The 19,486-nt window shown below is 45.2% G+C and overlaps 1 protein-coding gene across 2 annotated transcripts; it reads left to right on the forward strand.

Annotated features, from left to right (window-relative positions):
• The first annotated feature begins 431 nt into the window (after nucleotides 1-431).
• Nucleotides 432-5,570, forward strand: LOC123395092 (ankyrin repeat and SAM domain-containing protein 6-like). Of its 2 annotated transcripts, none has more exons than XM_045090024.1 (2): nucleotides 432-1,220; nucleotides 5,026-5,570. In XM_045090024.1, exon 1 carries the CDS (start codon nucleotides 454-456, stop codon nucleotides 1,213-1,215), a length of 762 nt encoding a protein of 253 aa, XP_044945959.1. In that variant the 5' UTR covers nucleotides 432-453; the 3' UTR covers nucleotides 1,216-1,220; nucleotides 5,026-5,570. The 2 variants fall into 2 exon arrangements, with proteins under 2 accessions (XP_044945959.1, XP_044945958.1); XM_045090023.1 differs by having other exon boundaries at nucleotides 439-1,220; nucleotides 5,033-5,570.
• Nucleotides 5,571-19,486: the final 13,916 nt, after the last annotated feature.

Genomic DNA, 19,486 nt, shown 5'->3' on the forward strand with positions numbered 1-19,486 from the left:
TCGTCGCCCGCGTATGCAAAAATGATTAACACCATATTTGCACATTAGATTCAACTTTTTGCATCACTTTAATATAGACCACAAGTTCTAGCACTAAAGTGATCATTTACGCTAAGTTTTTGGCACCACCGGTGTAATTGACAAAAAATATATTCTTTTCGAGGATGTACTGTAGAAAAGGAGAGGCCGAAGCCCATCTCACTCAGTTCACTGGGCTTAAGCCCGTGGTCTCTGGTCTCTGCAGATCCTTATCCGCCACGTCACCGTCTACCCGGTCAACCCCGCGTCTTGACTTCCCCGCACCGCCAGCGCCCAGCTTCTCATCCCCACCGCCCAAAACGCCACGCGTCGCGATCCGACACCGCCGCGACGCACCTCACAGGTCAGGCTGGAAAGGAGAGTGGGAGCGAGCGAGCAGAACATCTCACGCGGCGCCGCCACACACCACACCACATGGCCGATCTCCACCCCCTCCACCCGCCGGAGCCCGACACCAACGGCGGCGCGGCCGCCGCCTCCGCCTCCGCCTCCGCGCTGCTCATGCCCGGGGACCCCGCGGCCGAGGCGGCCGCCGCCGCCGCCGCGGCCGAGCCCCCCGCCCCGCCCTACTCCAAGCGCCGCCGCCGCCCCAGCGTCCGCCTCGGCGACATTGGTGCGCAGGCCACGGCCTCCGACGCGCAGCTCCCGCGCCGCCACCGCAAGCCCTCGTCCCACCCCCGCCCGCCGCGCCGGTCCCACCCGGACGACGCCCTTGACCCCAACGCCCGCGCCCGCCCCAAGCCCGGCCAGCGCCGCCCCCGCACCGCCTGGATCCCGGCGCCCCACAGGGGCGCCGACGGCTACGAAGACGAGGAGGGCCACCACTACTACGACGACGCCGACCAGTCCGACTCCGCCGCCGCCGCCGCCGCCAGGGCCGCTAGGGTTTCGGGCAGCCGCGAGGCCAGCGTCGACGAGTCCGACGGCGTCGCCGACTGGGGCCTCCCCAACGGCGGCGCGGCCTGCTACGGCGGCGGCGGTGGCGTTAGGGCCTGGCTCGACGGCCTCGGCCTCTCCCGGTACGCTCCCGTCTTCGAGATCCACGAGGTGGACGACGAGGTGCTCCCGCTGCTCACCCTGGAGGACCTCAAGGACATGGGCATCGGCGCCGTCGGCTCCAGGAGGAAGATGTTCGCCGCCATCCAGAAGCTCCGCAGCAGCGACACCGTGTCCTGAGTTGGGTGAGACCTCCAGTTCCTAGCTAGCTAGCTTTTCTGCTGTCTCCATTTTTTGCTTCCTCTCCCATAGAAAGCTGGTAGTGATGAGGGCATTAGCTTATGGTGCTTTCAGCAATCCTAGTGTGTATATAGGTTTGATGATCAATCACCTTATCTCTGTCGCAATGATATGCTGTGGAGCACTAGTGGTTTGGGGAGGAATTGTTTCAAGTAGGAACTTGAAATAATGGATGGAATAAGGTGAATGCAGTCCCAGTATGTCGTTGTTATGTGCTCATAATGAATGTCGTCAACTATGCTACTTTTATTCATTATATACTTGTTTGATTTTCTGTTGTTATACTACTTTCGATTCGGCTTTCCCTGCCATAATCCAAGATTTTAAATGTATCTCCATCACAGATTTTATTTCCGAAAGCTGTTGGAAATAATAACAAACTGAGACTAAATGTGTTTATAGTACATAGATTCAAGACATATTGTGTGTTTGTAACTAGATGGATGCTTCAGGATCTTGCTGCTTCCTGCCCGAGGCCTAGTTTTCTTTCTTTTCTTTTGACAATTTGATCCAACACTATTTAAGGGCTCTTTTTACCACTGTCGTGCAATTGCATTTCTGTATTGAAGGAAATTGACAGTAGTGGTGTTATCATACTGTAGTCGGAGGAGAGGGCAGTCATCTTGGGTGGGCTTACTACTTGTATGATTTCAGCAGTTATTCTCTATCCAATATGGGGTCAGATTTTGTGTTTTTAAGTTATTTGCGACAACCCTTTTCCTTGCTATGGGGGTGTGCCCTGTTGCACCAAAAATGTAGAAAGGTTCTGCTTTGTTAACTTAGAGTTCTTCCTGAAAAGTTGTCCTGAGCTGTGTGAGATCTCCTAGCTAACTTGTGCTGTCTAAATTTTTGTTTCCTCTCCCATAGAAAGCTAGTAGTGATGAGGGCATTAACTTATGGTTCTATCAGCAATCCTAGTGTGCTGTGGAGCAGTATTGGTTTGGAAGGAGTTTTTTTAACAAGGAACTTGCAATAATGGATGTCATAAGGTGACTGCACTCCCAATATGTCGTTTGTGCTCATAATGAATGTCATCAACTATATGGTCCTTTTATTTATTACTCATTTGACTTCTTTTGTTATACTACTTCCGATTCGCCTTTCAGCTCCATAGTCGAATATTGTAAATGAACTCCATAACAGATTTTAGTTCTGAAAGCTCTTGGAAGTAGTTACAAAATGAGATTAAACGTGTTTATAGTATATAAGAGCAAGACATATTGTGCCTTTGTAACTAGGTTCCTTGCTGCTTTCTCCCTGAGGTTTAGTTTTCTCTATTTTCTTTTGGCAATTCGATCCAATACCATCCAAGAACTGTGCTAGCAAGATATGGCGATTGCATTTCTGTGTTGAAGAAAATTGACAATAGTGATATTATACTATATCCAGTTTACAGTATGGTGTGAGACTGTCAATCTTTTAAGTTATTCCTCAGTCTCACAACCCTTTTCCTTGCCATATCGGTGTGCTCTGTTGCACCAAAAATGTTGAAGAGTTCTGCTTTGCTAAGTTGGAGCATTTCCTAAAAAATATGTTATGGTTTGGTGGAACCTAAATTTGGCCTAACCAGATTTTAGAGGGAACGATGCCACTGTCTAGCAACTTCATCGTATTTCATGCAAGTCCTTATTAGTCGTAGCAGGTGATCTGCAGTGTACATTATTTAGACTGCTTTCCTTTTATTACGGTAATAGTTAATTATTTAACTGAGCTTGTACTAGACACCTTTTGGGCAAAACAAGGTTTCCTGTTAATGTAACAAGAGGAATGGTTGTAATCTACCCGTATATTCGTAGTAATGGGGCTAGTGTTACAGCCTTGAAGCTGCCTATTATAGGATACATATGGATACTTATCCTTTTAAGGGCAAGGTGTGGTTTCAACTTTGAATAGGAAAGGGGCAGCTCGTCCTTGGCCAGCAGAGAGGGGCACCTCTCACCATGCTGGATTTCACGGCAATCCTCTGGGTTGACATGTGAGAAAATGTATAGTGCTGCAAAGAAGTAGATACAGCAGAAGCAAAACTATAACCACAAAATCTCGTAAGAACCAACACCATTCATAGTTACCTTTATGGCACATCGGCACATCTTTTCCTTTGAATATTTTCCTGATTATGGTAGGTATATATTCTCCAAATCATTCGGGAACCAGTTTCTTTATTTTGACCTTACCCATCTTGTCTAAAAACACGTGAAAGATAGTTTTCTCTGAAACATGCTCACCTCTTGAGTTCCCTTAAGGCCATAGTTCGATGCATGCATGGAATACGTCCGTCCAAAAGGCTATAGAAGGCGAACACATGACCCCTATGAGGAATATTCCATATCAAGTGGGAACTGCTATTATTCACTGAAATCAGTTCTCACTAAAAAGTCAATGCCAAGTGAACAGAATGATTTATAATTTTGTGAAATCATGTCCTCCCAAGTTAGCCAATTTACATCATTTATCTCTTCCTGCATCGTTCTGTGCCAACAAAACCTATACCGAACTTCTTGAGCATGAAGCCATCCGCGAATTGTAGTTTTTGTTCATCCTGAGGTTCATTTAGAGCCTGTTTGGGACTGCTCTGCTACTTAAAATTCAGCTCTGCTCCAGAAAAGACAAGCCAAACGGGGTAGCTCCACGATATGCTGCTCCGCAAAAAAACTAGAATCTCGGGTACAACTTCAAAGTTTTTATGAAGCTCTAGTGGGAAATTACCCACCACTGCCACCAGTAAGTGGATACCCCTTCATTTCTTTCCCCTCAATCAATCAAATAGATTCTTTTCACCAAATTTTTTATTCTTGAAGCTGGAGCTAGATGGAAGCCAAACATTCTCTTGAATAGTGCTATAGCTTCTGTATGAAACTGCTCCAAAATGAATTTGATGAAGTAAAGCTGATTTTGGTGAATTGAGGCAGTCCCAGACAGGCCCTTAGTGCAAGCGATTGACAGCTGATCATTATGATGAAAAGTGTAATGAGTTGAACGCCACACAAATATGGTAGCCTACTCTTATCATGGGCTCAAACTGTATCGAATCAGCAAAAGACATGTATGTGTCCCTGTGTTCTCATCAATTTTCATTCATCTCAAAACTTTCTTATAACTTGAAATTCATTCGTTTCCTTATACATGTCCTGTCTGCTGACCTATCATTTCACATTCTGCTCCTCTTCAAGTTTGGTTGTCATGTTATCATTTCCATGATGAGCGCGGAGTGTGTAGGGAGCTCAGAGCTTCTTATTAACTCTGACAACTTTGAATGGTTTTAACATGTTAAATCCTATATTATATAGTCTTTCAGTATGCTGATTTAATTAATCATCTGCGGTCCTGTTACATTGGGAGCTAATTTAGAACCTGAAGCCAAGCTGCTGTCCATAAACAGTGTAAAGTTAAGGCTTCATTTATGAAAATGATCTTCAGCATCATATGTTAGGTAAGTGGTAACATTTTCCTCAACTGGTTATTGGATTTGCACACCAGGACCCACCACAAAGTCCAGTAGTCCACTGCCTGTTACCAAACATTTTCCTTCCTAATAGGAATGCTTGATCTATTAACACTTATTTACAGTAGCCTATAAAAGGTAGATTTCAGTTCCGCATTAATACTGGTTAATTTCTGCAACATGGTTGAATTGATTTGTGCAGCCTATAAAAGGTAGATTTCAGTTCTGCATTAAGCACTTGTTATCTGCTTGTATTTGCTATCTGGACTGCGCCACACCTCTTGTACCTGCAAATTAAAATGTAAAAGCTTGCAGGACTGCAAGCTCACCGATTCTCAGAAATACAAAAAAGGAAAGAAGAAGGAGAAGATGATCCAGTCAACTGGCTAACGGCATAAAAGGAATGCTAGTGATGAATGTCGGGGAGGGAGGCTGAGATGGTTGCCGCTGATTACTCTGGCAGGGTGGCAGCAAATGTGCCCTGTCCATGCCGCTGGGGCTTGATAGCGCCACAATGGCAGGCCAGGCACGGAGGTCAAGGTAACCATTGGAATGTTTTGTTTGCATGTAAGCATGTATGTTTTGGATGTAAGGGGCTTACCTGATGATGATCGTTGGTCCTTGGGTGAATTCTGTTCGGCACACCAGGATGAATGAAATGAAGGTGGGTCTGGCATGAGGGTATCGGTAAGAGGGTACTCTGGTAGCCAGGGTGACTTGCCCATGGAACCGCCGGATGCCGCTCTGTGGGCAGAGAACCCGGCTGCCAGGGGAGGTTCACAGGCAAATCATCCTTGGCTATCGAAGATGGCCTCTTACCCCCATGCAAGACCTCCCTCGCATGTGTCCTGTTTGTGGGTGCACTAGCTAAGTGATGATGCTTGCATGCCCTGCCTGGGCATGCGTATTTATAAGATGGCGAGAAACATGGGGGCGAGGAGGGTAGGGGCTATGACTTTTGGCGGCGAGGCAATGGTGTTTGACACAGATAAAGCTAGCTAGAGTGAAGAAAGAATCTTGGCCTTTGACATGCTTGATTGATCCACCGGGCCAAAAAACCAATGGGGTCGCTCTCTCGCTTCACTTGGCTGCTGGATGTGAAGATGATCTATGTGTATCTTGCTGCCTTTCCTTTTTGGAGAGCATCCAGAGATTTGGATTTGGATTTGGATTTTCCCCTTCTTTCTTTTTTCTCTTCATCAGGAGTCGTTGAGGTTGGTTGGTTGACCGGTGCGTGTGGACAGACAGACAGGTCCAGCCCAGTTGGTTCCATCCACTTGTAGCCATTCCCCAGCGGCATGGATGAGGGTGATCACATCCATGTCGGCCGGGCGTATGGAAATGGAATGGAATATGTGTGCATGTGGAGAAGAAGAATGCAGTTGCACATAGGGATAGGGTGGTGATAAGGATGAGAGGTCTGTTTGTATGTGTGTGTGCATCATGTGGCGATGAGAAGAGTGGTCGCTTGTACTACTGCCTGGAAAAGGATGGTTGAAAGAAGAGGCGAGTATGATTTGGACTCTCGAGGTCGAGGGGGTTCACTTATTCTTGCTGTCCTAATTGTCTCCTGCAGGTTCGACGATTCGGCCCCGTGATGTCGATGAGCTGAGGACATGAACGATGAACGAACCACATCGAGGGACGCGAGAGTGATACACACTGAATTTCATACGAGACGCGTTGCTGCAGTTGATTACTGAAAATTTTGACGAGCTTAGTACAAAAACACTGGAGTACTGATCTGATTTGGAGACGCTGTTAGAGCTCATGGAGGCACACTAGTCTCTCACTAGTATTTTTTTTTTCCAACAAACTCCCCCGCATTTTATTCTGAGACCTGTGCGGATAAACCCCACAGAACACAAAAAGGATAGTAATATGTTCAAAAAGGGAGGGTAAAGCTTTCACCAAGCAACAGCTGCGATCTACGCCCTACTCCTGCAAAGCATTGCGCTCTTGATCCTTCGTCATTGTAATGCGAGTTATTTATCAAAAACCATCACATTTGGGGCTAGGATAACAACTTGACACCAGATTTGAGGCAGGACATAAGAAACCACCAACAATGAGACTAATGTGTAACGCGGAACATTGACGCTGTATTTTGGCTGTGAAAACAGCAGAACCGGCAGGTGGGGCGTGCCCGCGGGCTGACGTGGAGGGGTTTGACGGGCGCCGTTAGACGGAGATAGACGACCATTGCCCATCCCGTCTATTAGGTCTATCCGACAACCGTTTCGACCGGTTGACTCCCTCCCCTCGATTCAGTTAGCTCCTATGTTGCGATGGCGACCAGCTCCGGCGGCGACGACGCACACGAAGTTGACGACTTCGGAGGCGACGACTCCGACAACGGTGATGGTTCTTCAGGCCATAAGCTGCGGCGCTCGCAATGCGGAGTCATCGACCCAACCCCGATGGCGGCCGCGACCTTGATCTGGAGTCGTTGGCGCCAGGCATAGCGCTCCTGCCACTGGAGCCTTGTGTCGAGGAGGTAGCGAAGGCTGCTGCGGTTACTGCGGCACAGATTGGTCCCGAGATGCTGGCGAAGTCGTGGGGGGAGGATGTGCTCCCATGCGCCCCATCTTCAGCGAGGTAAATCTCAATCTGTCAAAATGTAGTGATAGTTATTTGATTCTTTCTTTAGTATTGGATTTGTTTTCGCCATTGAAAAAAGATGCTAGCAAAAAACTCATATCGTAGGCCTGAATATTTATTTATCAGCCAATTAGAATGTACTGAATTTTTGGAGAAAATTATACTATAGGGTTTAGTTTTGTTAGTACTAATGTATTCCGTAGGTCTAAATTTGGTAGTGTTAGCCAGTGCTAAATTTTATTGTTATAGTGCATTCTAATTGGTATTGCCCTATTTTCTCTGTTAGGCCTGAAGATTTATGGTTAATATATTTCCAGTTTCCTGAAAAAAAGTATGCTCTTGTAAAGATGTGTGAAATAGATATCATTTATGGTAGTTTGGTGAATGTAATGGTCAGAATTGGATATTGTATGGATGATAGTCTTTGCTACTTGAAAGACTAATACATAGGGCTGTAAGGTGTTTGTGTCATCAAGGACAACATTGAACTAGTTCACATGGTGAGCAAATTTGACAGCACCAGACATTGTCTCTGACAGTTACAAAGGGAAATCTAGGGCACGTTTGGTTATGGAGCAAGCACTTGCCTCGCCCAGCCCAGCAAGGAAACCGACGGTTTGGTTCCTTGGCGAACTCGCCTCCTTACCTGTGGTTTCCAGATTTTTATGCATTACAGCGAGCGAGACACACCCCTAGTTATTAAGGTATCATCAATTGAAGAAGATGAAGAAGGTGAACAAATAGATGGAGAGGCACCTGTTGTGTTTGTTGTTGCTGAATCAGGTGTTGTGCACAAAATAATTGGTACACAAGAAATTGTCAATTATTTGTCATTCAAATCAATTCCTCCATAGTGTCAGTTACTTCTTGGGACAGAGGGTAATGTGCAAAATCAAGAAGAGCATGCACTACAACAGGTTAACACTCAAGTAAGTGTTAATTATGCTGATTTTCTTGTCTTGCTTAATACAGGTTAACACTATTACAACAATACAAACTAAAAGTCTTGCTTATTCAGTGCAATAAAGCACAATTACAACAGGTGCAACAAAGCATAGTACATAGCTAAAATTCATCACAAATCTCCTTCGACCTCTTTATCTTGTACTTTAGTTTTTTCTTGTCTTGCTTAAGTTGGTCCATCTCTGTCAGTAGTTGGTCTCTCTCCAGAACCATTTGGTCCCTCTTTTTCTTTGCCTTTGCCCTAAGTGTCTGATGTAGATTGGTACAACCATGATATGCCAATTTCTTCTTCTTCTCCATCTCCTCTTTCACTAAGAGCCAACCTAGCATTGCCCAACTGTGTGATACTCCTTGTCAGACACCATTTTAGCAAAGTCCGGTTTGAAAAATCTTAGGTCTTCCCCCATCTTTCTTTTTCTCCAATTACCTTGTAGTTTGATTCAACATTCTTAAAATTATCTCTCAGCATGTCTTCACTTAATTTGTCATACATGCTCCACAATTCTTTTATGCAGAACTGCATTGCCACTGATCACTCTGGGTCGATCCACTCCACATAAGTATATTTCCTTTCATCCTACATTTTAAATAAGTTGTTCTCAATAGCGTAAGCACAAATTTAGTTGTAAGTGCAAAGTAACTTTAATTGTGAACAAAATTTTCAACAGGAATGTTGGCTGCAACTGATATTATCCCCCCAAAATGGATTATCTACCATCATCTGAGTTATATTTGCACTGAGAAGCAACTTACATTCTTAGCACACGCAAGAAACGCCTGCCAGTGTCAACGGATTCATATGCCATAAGCCTAACGCATGGTTCCAGATGGAGACAACGGGAAGACATATCGTGAACAATGCCACTCCATTCATAGTGAGGGATGGTCTTTGGAAGCTAATGAACAGACAAATTGCACAAATCAACGACCTGGGTAAAAATCCCCAATTTAAGAACCCTAACCCTAACCAGAGTACGAGGGGAACACAAAACTAATAGAAGAAAGAGAGAGAGCATACCTGGCTACACATATTTGTCATCCGAAGGATAGCTTGACCGGCCGCTCCAAGAAAACATGGCGGGCCGGCGTGCGGAGGTGAATCGGCGGCGGCGGCGACGACGGTCGCACTCGAGAGGGAGGAGAGGGATAAACGGGTCTGGTTCGAGCGATCGTGGGCTCGATCCATGGAAAGGTGTCGGGGGGGGGTTGGGCAATGGTTGTCTATCGCCGTCTAACGGCGCCCTTTAAACCCCTCCATGTCAGCCAGACATGCAGGCCCCAACTATCGGTTCTGCTGTTCTAATGGCCAAAATGCAGTGCTAGTGCTCCGCGTTACATGTTAGTTTCATTGTTGGCTATTTCTTGTGTCCTATCTCAAACCTGGTACCAAGTTGTTACCCTAACCCCAAATGTAATGGTTTTGGGTAAATATCTCTCATAATGCTGACGTGATTTGGAGGCATATCGGGCTAGCCGGGCTTGCAGCTCGATCGGTCATCGACTATTGTAGACTTTGTGCATTCCACGGAGGCACTCAACAAAATCGGTAAATTATGGCCCATCCTTGACCCTCTAGCACGCCAGAAATGCTCGAGTATTTGAAAACAAATGCTGGGATACAACGTCCACTCATGCTTTTGCTGCTGATCTGCTACGACTCTGGAGTCATCTAGCTAAGCGAGACAAAGATAGACTGAAGATATTATCCTGGCTTATCTACTTTTTTAATCTCTTTGCGTTTTCATCTAAATCTTTTTCTCCTCCTACACCTCAATCTCTTGTAGGCTTGACTATGGCCTGCTGCAACTGCTTTCGTGGCCTTCACATAGTCTCTTATGTAATTGAATCATGTTACCTAGCCTTTGGCATGTTTTGAAATGGATAATGTAGTGACTGTTCCACCTCTATTTCAAGTAAATAAGTACAATAAACCCCACAGAGTAGAATAGTACAACAATTTGCATCCGTTGGCCACAAGAAAAATAAAGATTACATCCATGCGAGAGAAGTTCCCTCCATAGTTTCTCCAGTCAAACAACAAAGTGGATCTGAGGACACATAGTCTGTCAGTGACATAGATGATGGATGAGCACATGCACCGACAACAGAAGAAAACATCTTTCTCGGTTGGAGATCTACACAAAAGGAATCCTACAACACCGACGGGCTAGCTACGACGCCATCGCTCCCAGAGACCGCTCTGCGCACTGGCCTCCGAAATGGAGGTTAAAGGGGGGTAGAAGTCACAAAGAGAACTAGCCTCTAGCTAAGCCCCCCCCCCCCCCCGCGCGTGCACGCGGGGTTAATACGTCAGAATGACCAAAAATTTGGGGTAACCGGCGCCATGAAATGAGAATGGAAACACATGCCTCGGTTCCTAGGTCATAGACAACCTGGAGAAAACCTCAAGAGATCAAACATAGAGCACAACAAGATCAAGAAGAATATTGGGGATGGGGTAATCGAGGAAAACAGAAAACCCAAAGCAATCCGTCGCGTACGGCCGCCCCAAGCATGACCTTCACTAAGACTTGGACTCTTGAACCCTCCACATTGACGAGCATCACCAAGGATGGAATGATGACGACCAGGCATCAAAGAACACTACGAATGCAAAGCTAACAACTGACACTAAAGCTAGGGAGTGCAGGCCCCCCCTCTCTCTCACCTCGGCAGCCAGTGAGGACGCCAGATCTGGGAGAGAGAGGGGTCGGAAGAGGAGGACTGTTGAGGGCCAAGGGATACATGGAAGCAAAGCGTACGAGGCTGGGAAGTCACATACTCACTAGTCCTTTTTTAGAACAATATGTCAAGCTTTATTGATCACGGTTTAACATCATGGGAATACAAATAGATCGTGAGACTCGCCAATCCAAACACGACGCCCTTTCTCTAGAGAATGAGAATACCTGACAAGATTATGCCCCCAAGATTAGAGGCATGATCTTCGAATATGAAGATGCAATTTACAATTTTGAGGTCTGTTGGTTGGGTTGAGTAGTAAAAATTGGCATATGAGAGGACCTACAATAGTTCTAACGTTCTTTGAGGCATGATAAGATACGTATCTCGTCCTATTCCTAAGGTGCACTGGTCGCAACGGGCAACATGGGCAGCAAGGACCTCGCCCCATCTTTTCAGGTATGAGTACAGGTAGAAACTCATGAATCCTTTGTTGATGTCCTTGCACATAATTGGGGTGTGGCAGCGAAAATACAACCATGTCAGGGGAACAAGACAAACTTTGACGGTATTGATCAAGGGGATTCGTGTTAACATCATTTGGTCATCGCTCGGTCTTGATCATAATTGCCACAAATCACTTTAGATACATAATGTATTTTCCACATGAATCGTTGGCACAAATATTTTTATGCATTACAGCGAGCGAGACACACCCCTAGTTATTAAGGTATCATCAATTGTAGAAGATGAAGAAGGTGAACAAATAGATGGAGAGAAACCTGTTGTGTTTGTTGTTGCTGAATCAGGTGTTGTGCACAAAATAATTGGTACACAAAAAAGTGTCAATTATTTGCCATTCAAATCAATTCCTCCATAATGTCAGTTACTTCTTGGGACAGACGGTAATGTGCAAAATCATGAAGAGCATGCACTACAACAGGTTAACACTCAAGTAAGTGTTAATTATGATGATTTTCTTGTCTTGCTTAATATAGGTTAACACTATTACAACAATACAAACTAAAAGTCTTGCTTATTCAGTGCAATAAAGCACAATTTCAATAGGTGCAACAAACCATAGTACATAGCTAAAATTCATCACAAATATCCTTCGACCTCTTTATCTTGTACTTTAGTTTTTTCTTGTCTTGCTTAAGTTGGTCCATCTTTGTCAGTAGTTGGTCTCTCTCCAGAACCATTTGGTCCCTCTTTTTCTTTGCCTTTGCCCTAAGTGTCTGATGTAGATTGGTACAACCATGATATGCCAACTTCTTCTCCATCTCCTCTTTCACATCAGTAAGAGCCAACCTAGCATTGCCCAACTGTGTGATACTCCTTGTCAGCCATCATTTTAGCAAAGTCCAGTTCGGAAAATCTCAGGTCTTCCACCATCTTCTTTTTTCTCCAATTACCTTGTAGTGTGATTCAACATTCTTAAAATTATCTCTCAGCCTGTCTTCACTTTCTTTATCATACATGCTCTATAATTCTTTCATGCAGAACTGCATTGCCACTGATCACTCTGGGTCGATCCACTCCACATAAGTATATTTCCTTTCATCCTACATTTTAAATAAGTTGTTCTCAATAGTGTAAGCACAAATTTTGTTGTAAGTGCAAAGTAACTTTAATTGTGAACAAAATTTTGAACAGGAATGTTGGCTGCAACTGATATTATCCCCCCAAAATGGATTATCTACCATCGTCCGAGTCATATTTGCACTCGGAAGCAACTTACATTCTTAGCACACGCAAGAAAACGCCTGCCAGTGTCAACGGATTCAAATGCCATAAGCCTGACGCATGGTTCCAGATGGAGACAACGGGAAGACAGATCGTGAGCAATGCCACTCCATTCATAGCGAGGCATGGTCTTTGGAAGCTAATGAATAGACAAATTGCACAAATCAACGACCTGGGTAAAAATCCCCAATTTAAGAACCCTAACCCTAACCAGAGTACGAGGGGAACACAAAACTAATAGGAGAAAGAGAGAGAGAGTATACCTGGCTAGACACATATTCGTCATCCGAAGGATAGCTGGACCGGTCGCTCCAAGAAAACTTGGCGGACCGGCATGCGGCGGTGAATCGGCGGCGGCGGCGACGACGGTCGCACTCGAGAGAGAGGAGAGGGATAAACGGGTCTAGTTCGAGCGATCATGGGCTCAATCCATGGAAACATAACGAGGGGGGGGGGGGCAATGGCCGTCTATCGTCGTCTAACGGCGCCCGTTAAACCCCTCCATGTCGGCATGACATGCAGGCCCCACCTATCGGTTCTGCTGTTCTAATGGCCAAAATGCAGCGTCACTGCTCCGCGTTACACGTTAGTTTCATTGTTGGCTATTTTTTGTGTCCTATCTCAAACCTGGTATCAAGTTGTTACCCTAACCCCAAATGTGATGGTTTTGGGTAAATATCTCTCATATTGTTGATGCGATTTGGAGGCAAATTGTGCTACCCGGGCTTGCAGCTCGATCAGTCATCGGCTATTGTAGACTTTGTGCATTCCACGGAGGCACTCAACAAAGTTGGTAAATTATGGCCCATCCTTGAACCTCTAGCACGCCAGAAATGTCGAGTATTTGAAAACAAATGCTGGGATACAACTTCCATTCATGCTTTTGCTGCTGATTTGCTACGACTGTGGAGTCATCTAGCTAAGCGAGACAAAGATAGACAGAAGATATTATCCTAGCTTATCTACTTTTTCTAATCTCTTTGTGTTTTCATCTAAATCTTTTTCTCCTCCTACACCTCAATCTCTTATAGGCTTGACTATGGCCTGCTGAACTGCTTTCGTGGCCTTCACATAGTCTCTCATGTAATTGACTCTTGTTACCTAGCCTTTGGCATGTTTTGAAATGGATAATGTAGTCACTGTTCCACCTCTATTTCAAGTAAATAAGTACAATAAACCCCACAGAGTAGAATAGTACAACAATTTGCATCCGCTGGCCACAAGAAAAATTAAGATTACATCCATGCGAGAGAAGTTCCCTCCATAGTTTCTCGAGTCAAACAACAGAGCGGATCTGAGGACACTGATGGGGAACATCGCATGGGAAACAAAAATTTTCCTACACCCACGAAGACCTATCATGGTGATGTCCATCTACGAGAGGAGATTTGGATCTACATACCCTTGTAGATCGCACAACAGGAAGCGTTAAGAAACGAGGTTGATGTAGTGGAACGTCCTCACGTTCCTCGATCCGCCCCGCGAACCGTCCCACAAACCGTCCCACGATCCGTCCCTCGGTCCGGTGCCGAACGGACGGCACCTCCGCGTTCAGCACACGTACAACTCGACGATGATCTCGGCCTTCTTGATCCAACAAGAGAGACGGAGAGGTAGATGAGTTCTCCGGCAGCGTGACGACGCTCCAGAGGTTGGTGGTGATCTATCCCAGCAGGGCTCCGCCCGAGCTCCGCAGAAATACGATCTAGAGGAAAAACCGTGGAGTTATGTGGTCGGGCTGCCGTGGCAAAGTTGTCTCAAATCAGCCCTAATACCCCAGTATATATAGGAGGGAGGGGTAGGGACTTGCCTTGAGGCTCAAGAGAGCCCCAAGGGGTCGGCCGAACCAAGGGGAGTCCTCCTCCTCCTTCAATCCTAGTCCAACTAGGATTGAAAAGTGGAGTCCCTCTCCACCTTCCCACTTCCCCTTTTTTTCTTTTTTCTTTGATTTCTTTATCTCCTGCGCATAGGGCCTCTTGGGATGTCCCACCAGCCCAATAAGGGCTGGTGCAGCACCCCTAAGGCCTATGGGCATCCCCCAGGTGGGCTTCCCCCCCGGTGAACATCCAGAACCCATTCGTCACTCCCCGTATATTCCCGGTAATGTCCGAAAACTTTCCGGTAATAAATGAGGTCATCCTATATATCAATATTTGTTTCCGGACCATTACGAAAACCCTCGTGACGTCCGTGATCCCATCCGGGACTCCGAACAACATTCGGTAACCAACCATATAACTCAAATACACATAAAACATCACCGAACCTTAAGTGTGAAGACCCTGCGGGTTCGAGAACTATGTAGACATGACCCGAGGGACTCCTCGGTCAATATACAATAGCGGGACCTGGATGCCCATATTGGATCCTACATATTCTACGAGGATCTTATCGATTGAACCTCAGTGCCAAGGATTCATATAATCCCGTATGTCATTCCCTTTGTCCTTCGGTATGTTACTTGCCCGAGATTCGATCGTCAGTATCCGCATACATATTTCAATCTTGTTTACCGGCAAGTCTCTTTACTCATTCCGTAATACAAGATCCCGTGACTTACATTAAGTCACATTGCTTGCAAGGCTTGTGTATGATGTTGTATTACCGAGTGGGCCCCGAGATACCTCTTCGTCACACGGAGTGACAAATCCCAGTCTTGATCCATACTAACTCAACGGACACCTTCGGAGATACATGTAGAGCATCTTTATAGTCACTCAGTTACGTCGTGACATTTGATACACATAAGGCATTCCTCCGGTGCCAGTGAGTTATATGATCTCATGGTCATAGGAATAAATACTTGACACGCAGAAAACAGTAGCAACAAAATGACACGATCAACATGCTACGTTCATTAGTTTGGGTCTAGTCCATCACATGATTCACTTAATGATGCGATCCAGTTATCAAGCAACAACATCTTGTACATAGTCAGAAGACCCTGACTATCCACACATGTATCTAAGTCTTCATTCAATACAATTATAGCATGGACAATAAACGATTATCTTGATACATGAATTATAATAATAACTTATTTATCATTGCCTCTAGGGCATAATTCCAACAGTCTCCCACTTGCACTAGAGTCAATAATCTAGTCCTCACATCGTCATGCGAATTACATTGTAATAAATCTAACACCCATACAGTTCTGGTGTTGATCATGCTTTGCCCGTGGAAGAGGTTTAGTCAGCCGGTCTGCCACATTCAGATCCGTGTGCACTTTGCAGATATTCACGTCCTCCTCCTGGACGTAGTCGCGGATGAGGTTGAAGCGTCGTTTGATGTGTCTGGTCTTCTTGTGAAACCGTGGTTCCTTTGCTAAGGCAATGGCACCCGTGTTGTCACAAAACAGGGTTATTGGATTCAGTGCGCTCGGCACCACTCCAAGATCCGTCATGAACTACTTCATCCAGACACCCTCCTTAGCTGCCTCCGAGGCGGCCATGTACTCCGCTTCACATGTAGAATCAGCTACGACGCTTTGCTTGGAACTGCACCAGCTTACCGCACCCTCATTAAGAATAAATACGTATCCGGTCTGCGACTTAGAGTCGTCCGGATCTGTGTCAAAGCTTGCATCAACATAACCTTTTATGGCGAGCTCTTTGTCGCCTCCATATATGAGAAACATCTCTTTAGTCCTTTTTAGGTACTTCAGAATATTCTTGACCGCCGTCCAGTGATCCACTCCTGGATTACTCTGGAACCTGCCTGCCATACTTATGGCCAGGCTAACGTCTGGTCTAGTGCACAACATTGCATACATGATAGAACCTATGGCTGAAGCATAGGGGACGGTACTGATATACTCTCTATCTTTATTAGTTCCTGGGCACTGAGTCTTACTCAATCTCGTACCTTGTAAAACTGGCAAGAATCCCTTTTTGGACTGTTCCATTTTGAACCTCTTCAAAACTTTATCAAGGTACGTGCTTTGCGAAAGTCCTATCAGGCGTTTTGATCTATCCCTATAGATCTTTATGCCTAGAATGTAAGCAGCTTCTCCTAGGTCCTTCATAGAGAAAGTTTTATTCAAGTAATCCTTTATGCTCTCCAAAAGCTCCATGCCGTTTCCAATTATTAATATGTCATCCACATATAGTATTAGGAACGCCACAGAGCTCCCACTCACTTTCTTGTAAATACAGGATTCTCCAACCACCTGTATAAACCCAAATGCTTTGATCACCTCATCAAAGCGTTTATTCCAACTCCGAGATGCTTGCACCATTCCATAAATGGATCGCTGGAGCTTGCACACTTTGTTAGCATTTTTAGGATCGACAAAACCTTCGGGTTGCATCATATACAACTCTTCCTTAAGGAAACCGTTAAGGAACGCCGTTTTGACATCCATCTACCAGATTTCATAATCGAAAAATGCAGCTATTGCTAACATGATTCAGACGGACTTAAGCATCGCCACGGGTGAGAATGTCTCATCGTAGTCAATTCCTTGAACTTGTGAAAAACCCTTTGCCACAAGTCAAGCTTTATAAACGGTCACATTACCGTCAGCGTCCGTCTTCTTCTTAAAGATCCATTGGTTCTGAATAGCCTTGCGGCCTTCAGGTAGTACTTCCAAAGTCCACACTATGTTTTCATACATAGATCCTATCTCGGACTTCATGGCCTCTAGCCATTTGTTGGAATATGGGCCCACCATTGCTTCTTCATAATTCGCATGCTCATTGTTGTCCAACAACATAATTGATAAGACGGGATTACCGTACCACTCTGGAGCAGTACGCCGTCTCGTCGACCCGCGAGGTCCGATAGGAACTTGATCCGGAGTTTCGTGATCATCATCATTAACTTCCTCCTCAACCGGCGTCGCAACGACAGGGGTTTCCCCTTGCCCTGCGCCACCATCTAGAGGGATGAGAGGTTCGACAACCTCATCAAGTTCTATCTTCCTCCCACTCAATTCTCTCGAGAGAAACCCCTTCTCGAGAAAAGCTCCGTTCTTATCAACAAACACTTTGCCCTCGGATTTGAGATAGAAGGTATACCCAACTGTCTCTTTTGGGTAACCTATGAAGATGCACTTTTCCGCTTTTGGTTCCAGCTTTTCGGGCTGAAGCTTTTTGACATAAGCATCACATCCCCAAACTTTAAAAACGACAACTTTGGTCTTTTGCCATACCACAGCTGATATGGTGTCGTCTCAACGTATTTCGATGGTGCCCTATTTAAAGTGAATGCAACTATTTCTAATGCATAACCCCAAAACAATAACGGCAAATCGGTAAGAGACATCGTAGATCGCACCATCTCTAATAAAGTATGATTACGACGTTCAGACACACCATTATGCTGTGGTGTTCCAGGCGGTGTCAACTGTGAAACAATTCCACATTGTCTTAAGTGAGCACCAAACTCGAAACTCAGATATTCACCCCCATGATCAGACCGTAGGAACTTGATCTTCTTGTTACGATGATTTTCGACTTGACTCTGAAATTGTTTGAACTTTTCAAATGTTTCAGACTTGTGCTTCATCAAGTAGACATAACCATATCTACTCAAATCGTTAGTGAAGGTGAGAAAAATAACGATATCCGCCGCGTGCCTCCACTCTCATCGGACCAGACACATCGATATGTATGATTTCCAACAAGTCACTTGCACGCTCCATTGTTCCGGAGAACGGAGTTTTAGTCATCTTGCCCATGAGGCATGATTCACACGTTTCAAGTGAATCAAAGTCAAGTGACTCCAAAAGTTCATCGGTATGGAGTTTCTTCATGCGCTTTACACCAATATGACCTAAGCGGCAGTGCCATAAAAACATGGCGCTATCATTGTTAACTCTAACTCTTTTGGTCTCAATGTTATGTATATGTGTATTATCACTATTAAGATTCAATATGAACAATCCTCTCACATTGGCTGCATGACCATAAAAGATATTAATCATAGAAATAGAACAACCATTATTCTGTGACTTAAACGAGTAACCGTCTCGCAATAAACAAGATCCAGATATAATGTTCATGCTTAACACAGGCACTAAATAACATTTATTTAAGTTCATAACTAATCCTGATGGTAACTGAAGTGAAACTGTGCCGACGGCGATTGCATCAACCTTGGAACCATTTCCCACGTGCATCGTCACTTCATCGTTCGCCAGCCTTCGCTTATTCCGCAGTTCCTGTTTCGAGTTGCAAATATGAGCAATAGAACCGGTATCGAATACCCAGGCACTACGACGAGAGCTGGTTAAGTACACATCAATAACATGTATATCGAATATACCTGATTTTTCCGTGGCCGCCTTCTTATCAGCGAGATACTTGGGGCAGTTGCGCTTGCAGTGACCCATACCCTTGCAATAATAGCACTCCGTTTCAGGCTTAGGTCCAGCTTTGGGTTTCTTCGTCGGATTGGCAACAGGCTTGCCGCTCTTCTTTGAGTTACCCTTCTTTCCTTTTCCGTTTCTCTTGAAACTAGTGGTCTTATTCACCATCAACACTTGATGCTCTTTACGGAGTTCTCACTCTGCGACTTTCAGCATCGCGAATAACTCGCCGGGTGACTTGTTCATCCCTTGCATGTTATAGTTCAACACAAAGCCCTTATAGCTTGGTGGCAGTGATTGAAAAATTCTGTCAGTGATAGCCTCTTGCGGGAGTTCAATCCCCAGCTCAGCTAGACGCTTTGAGTACCCAGACATTTTGAGCACATGTTCACCGACAAACGAATTGTCCTCCATCTTGCAAGCATAGAATTTATCAGAGGTCTCATACCTCTTGATCCGGGCGT

The sequence above is a fragment of the Hordeum vulgare genome, chromosome 5H, assembly GCF_904849725.1.
Source record: "Hordeum vulgare subsp. vulgare chromosome 5H, MorexV3_pseudomolecules_assembly, whole genome shotgun sequence".
Taxonomy (NCBI): Eukaryota; Viridiplantae; Streptophyta; class Magnoliopsida; order Poales; family Poaceae; genus Hordeum; species Hordeum vulgare.

Bases quoted from the DNA above. Each gene is read 5' to 3' on its own strand.
- LOC123395092 (XM_045090024.1), top strand. From the start codon at position 454: ATGGCCGATCTCCACCCCCTCCACCCGCCGGAGCCCGACACCAACGGC.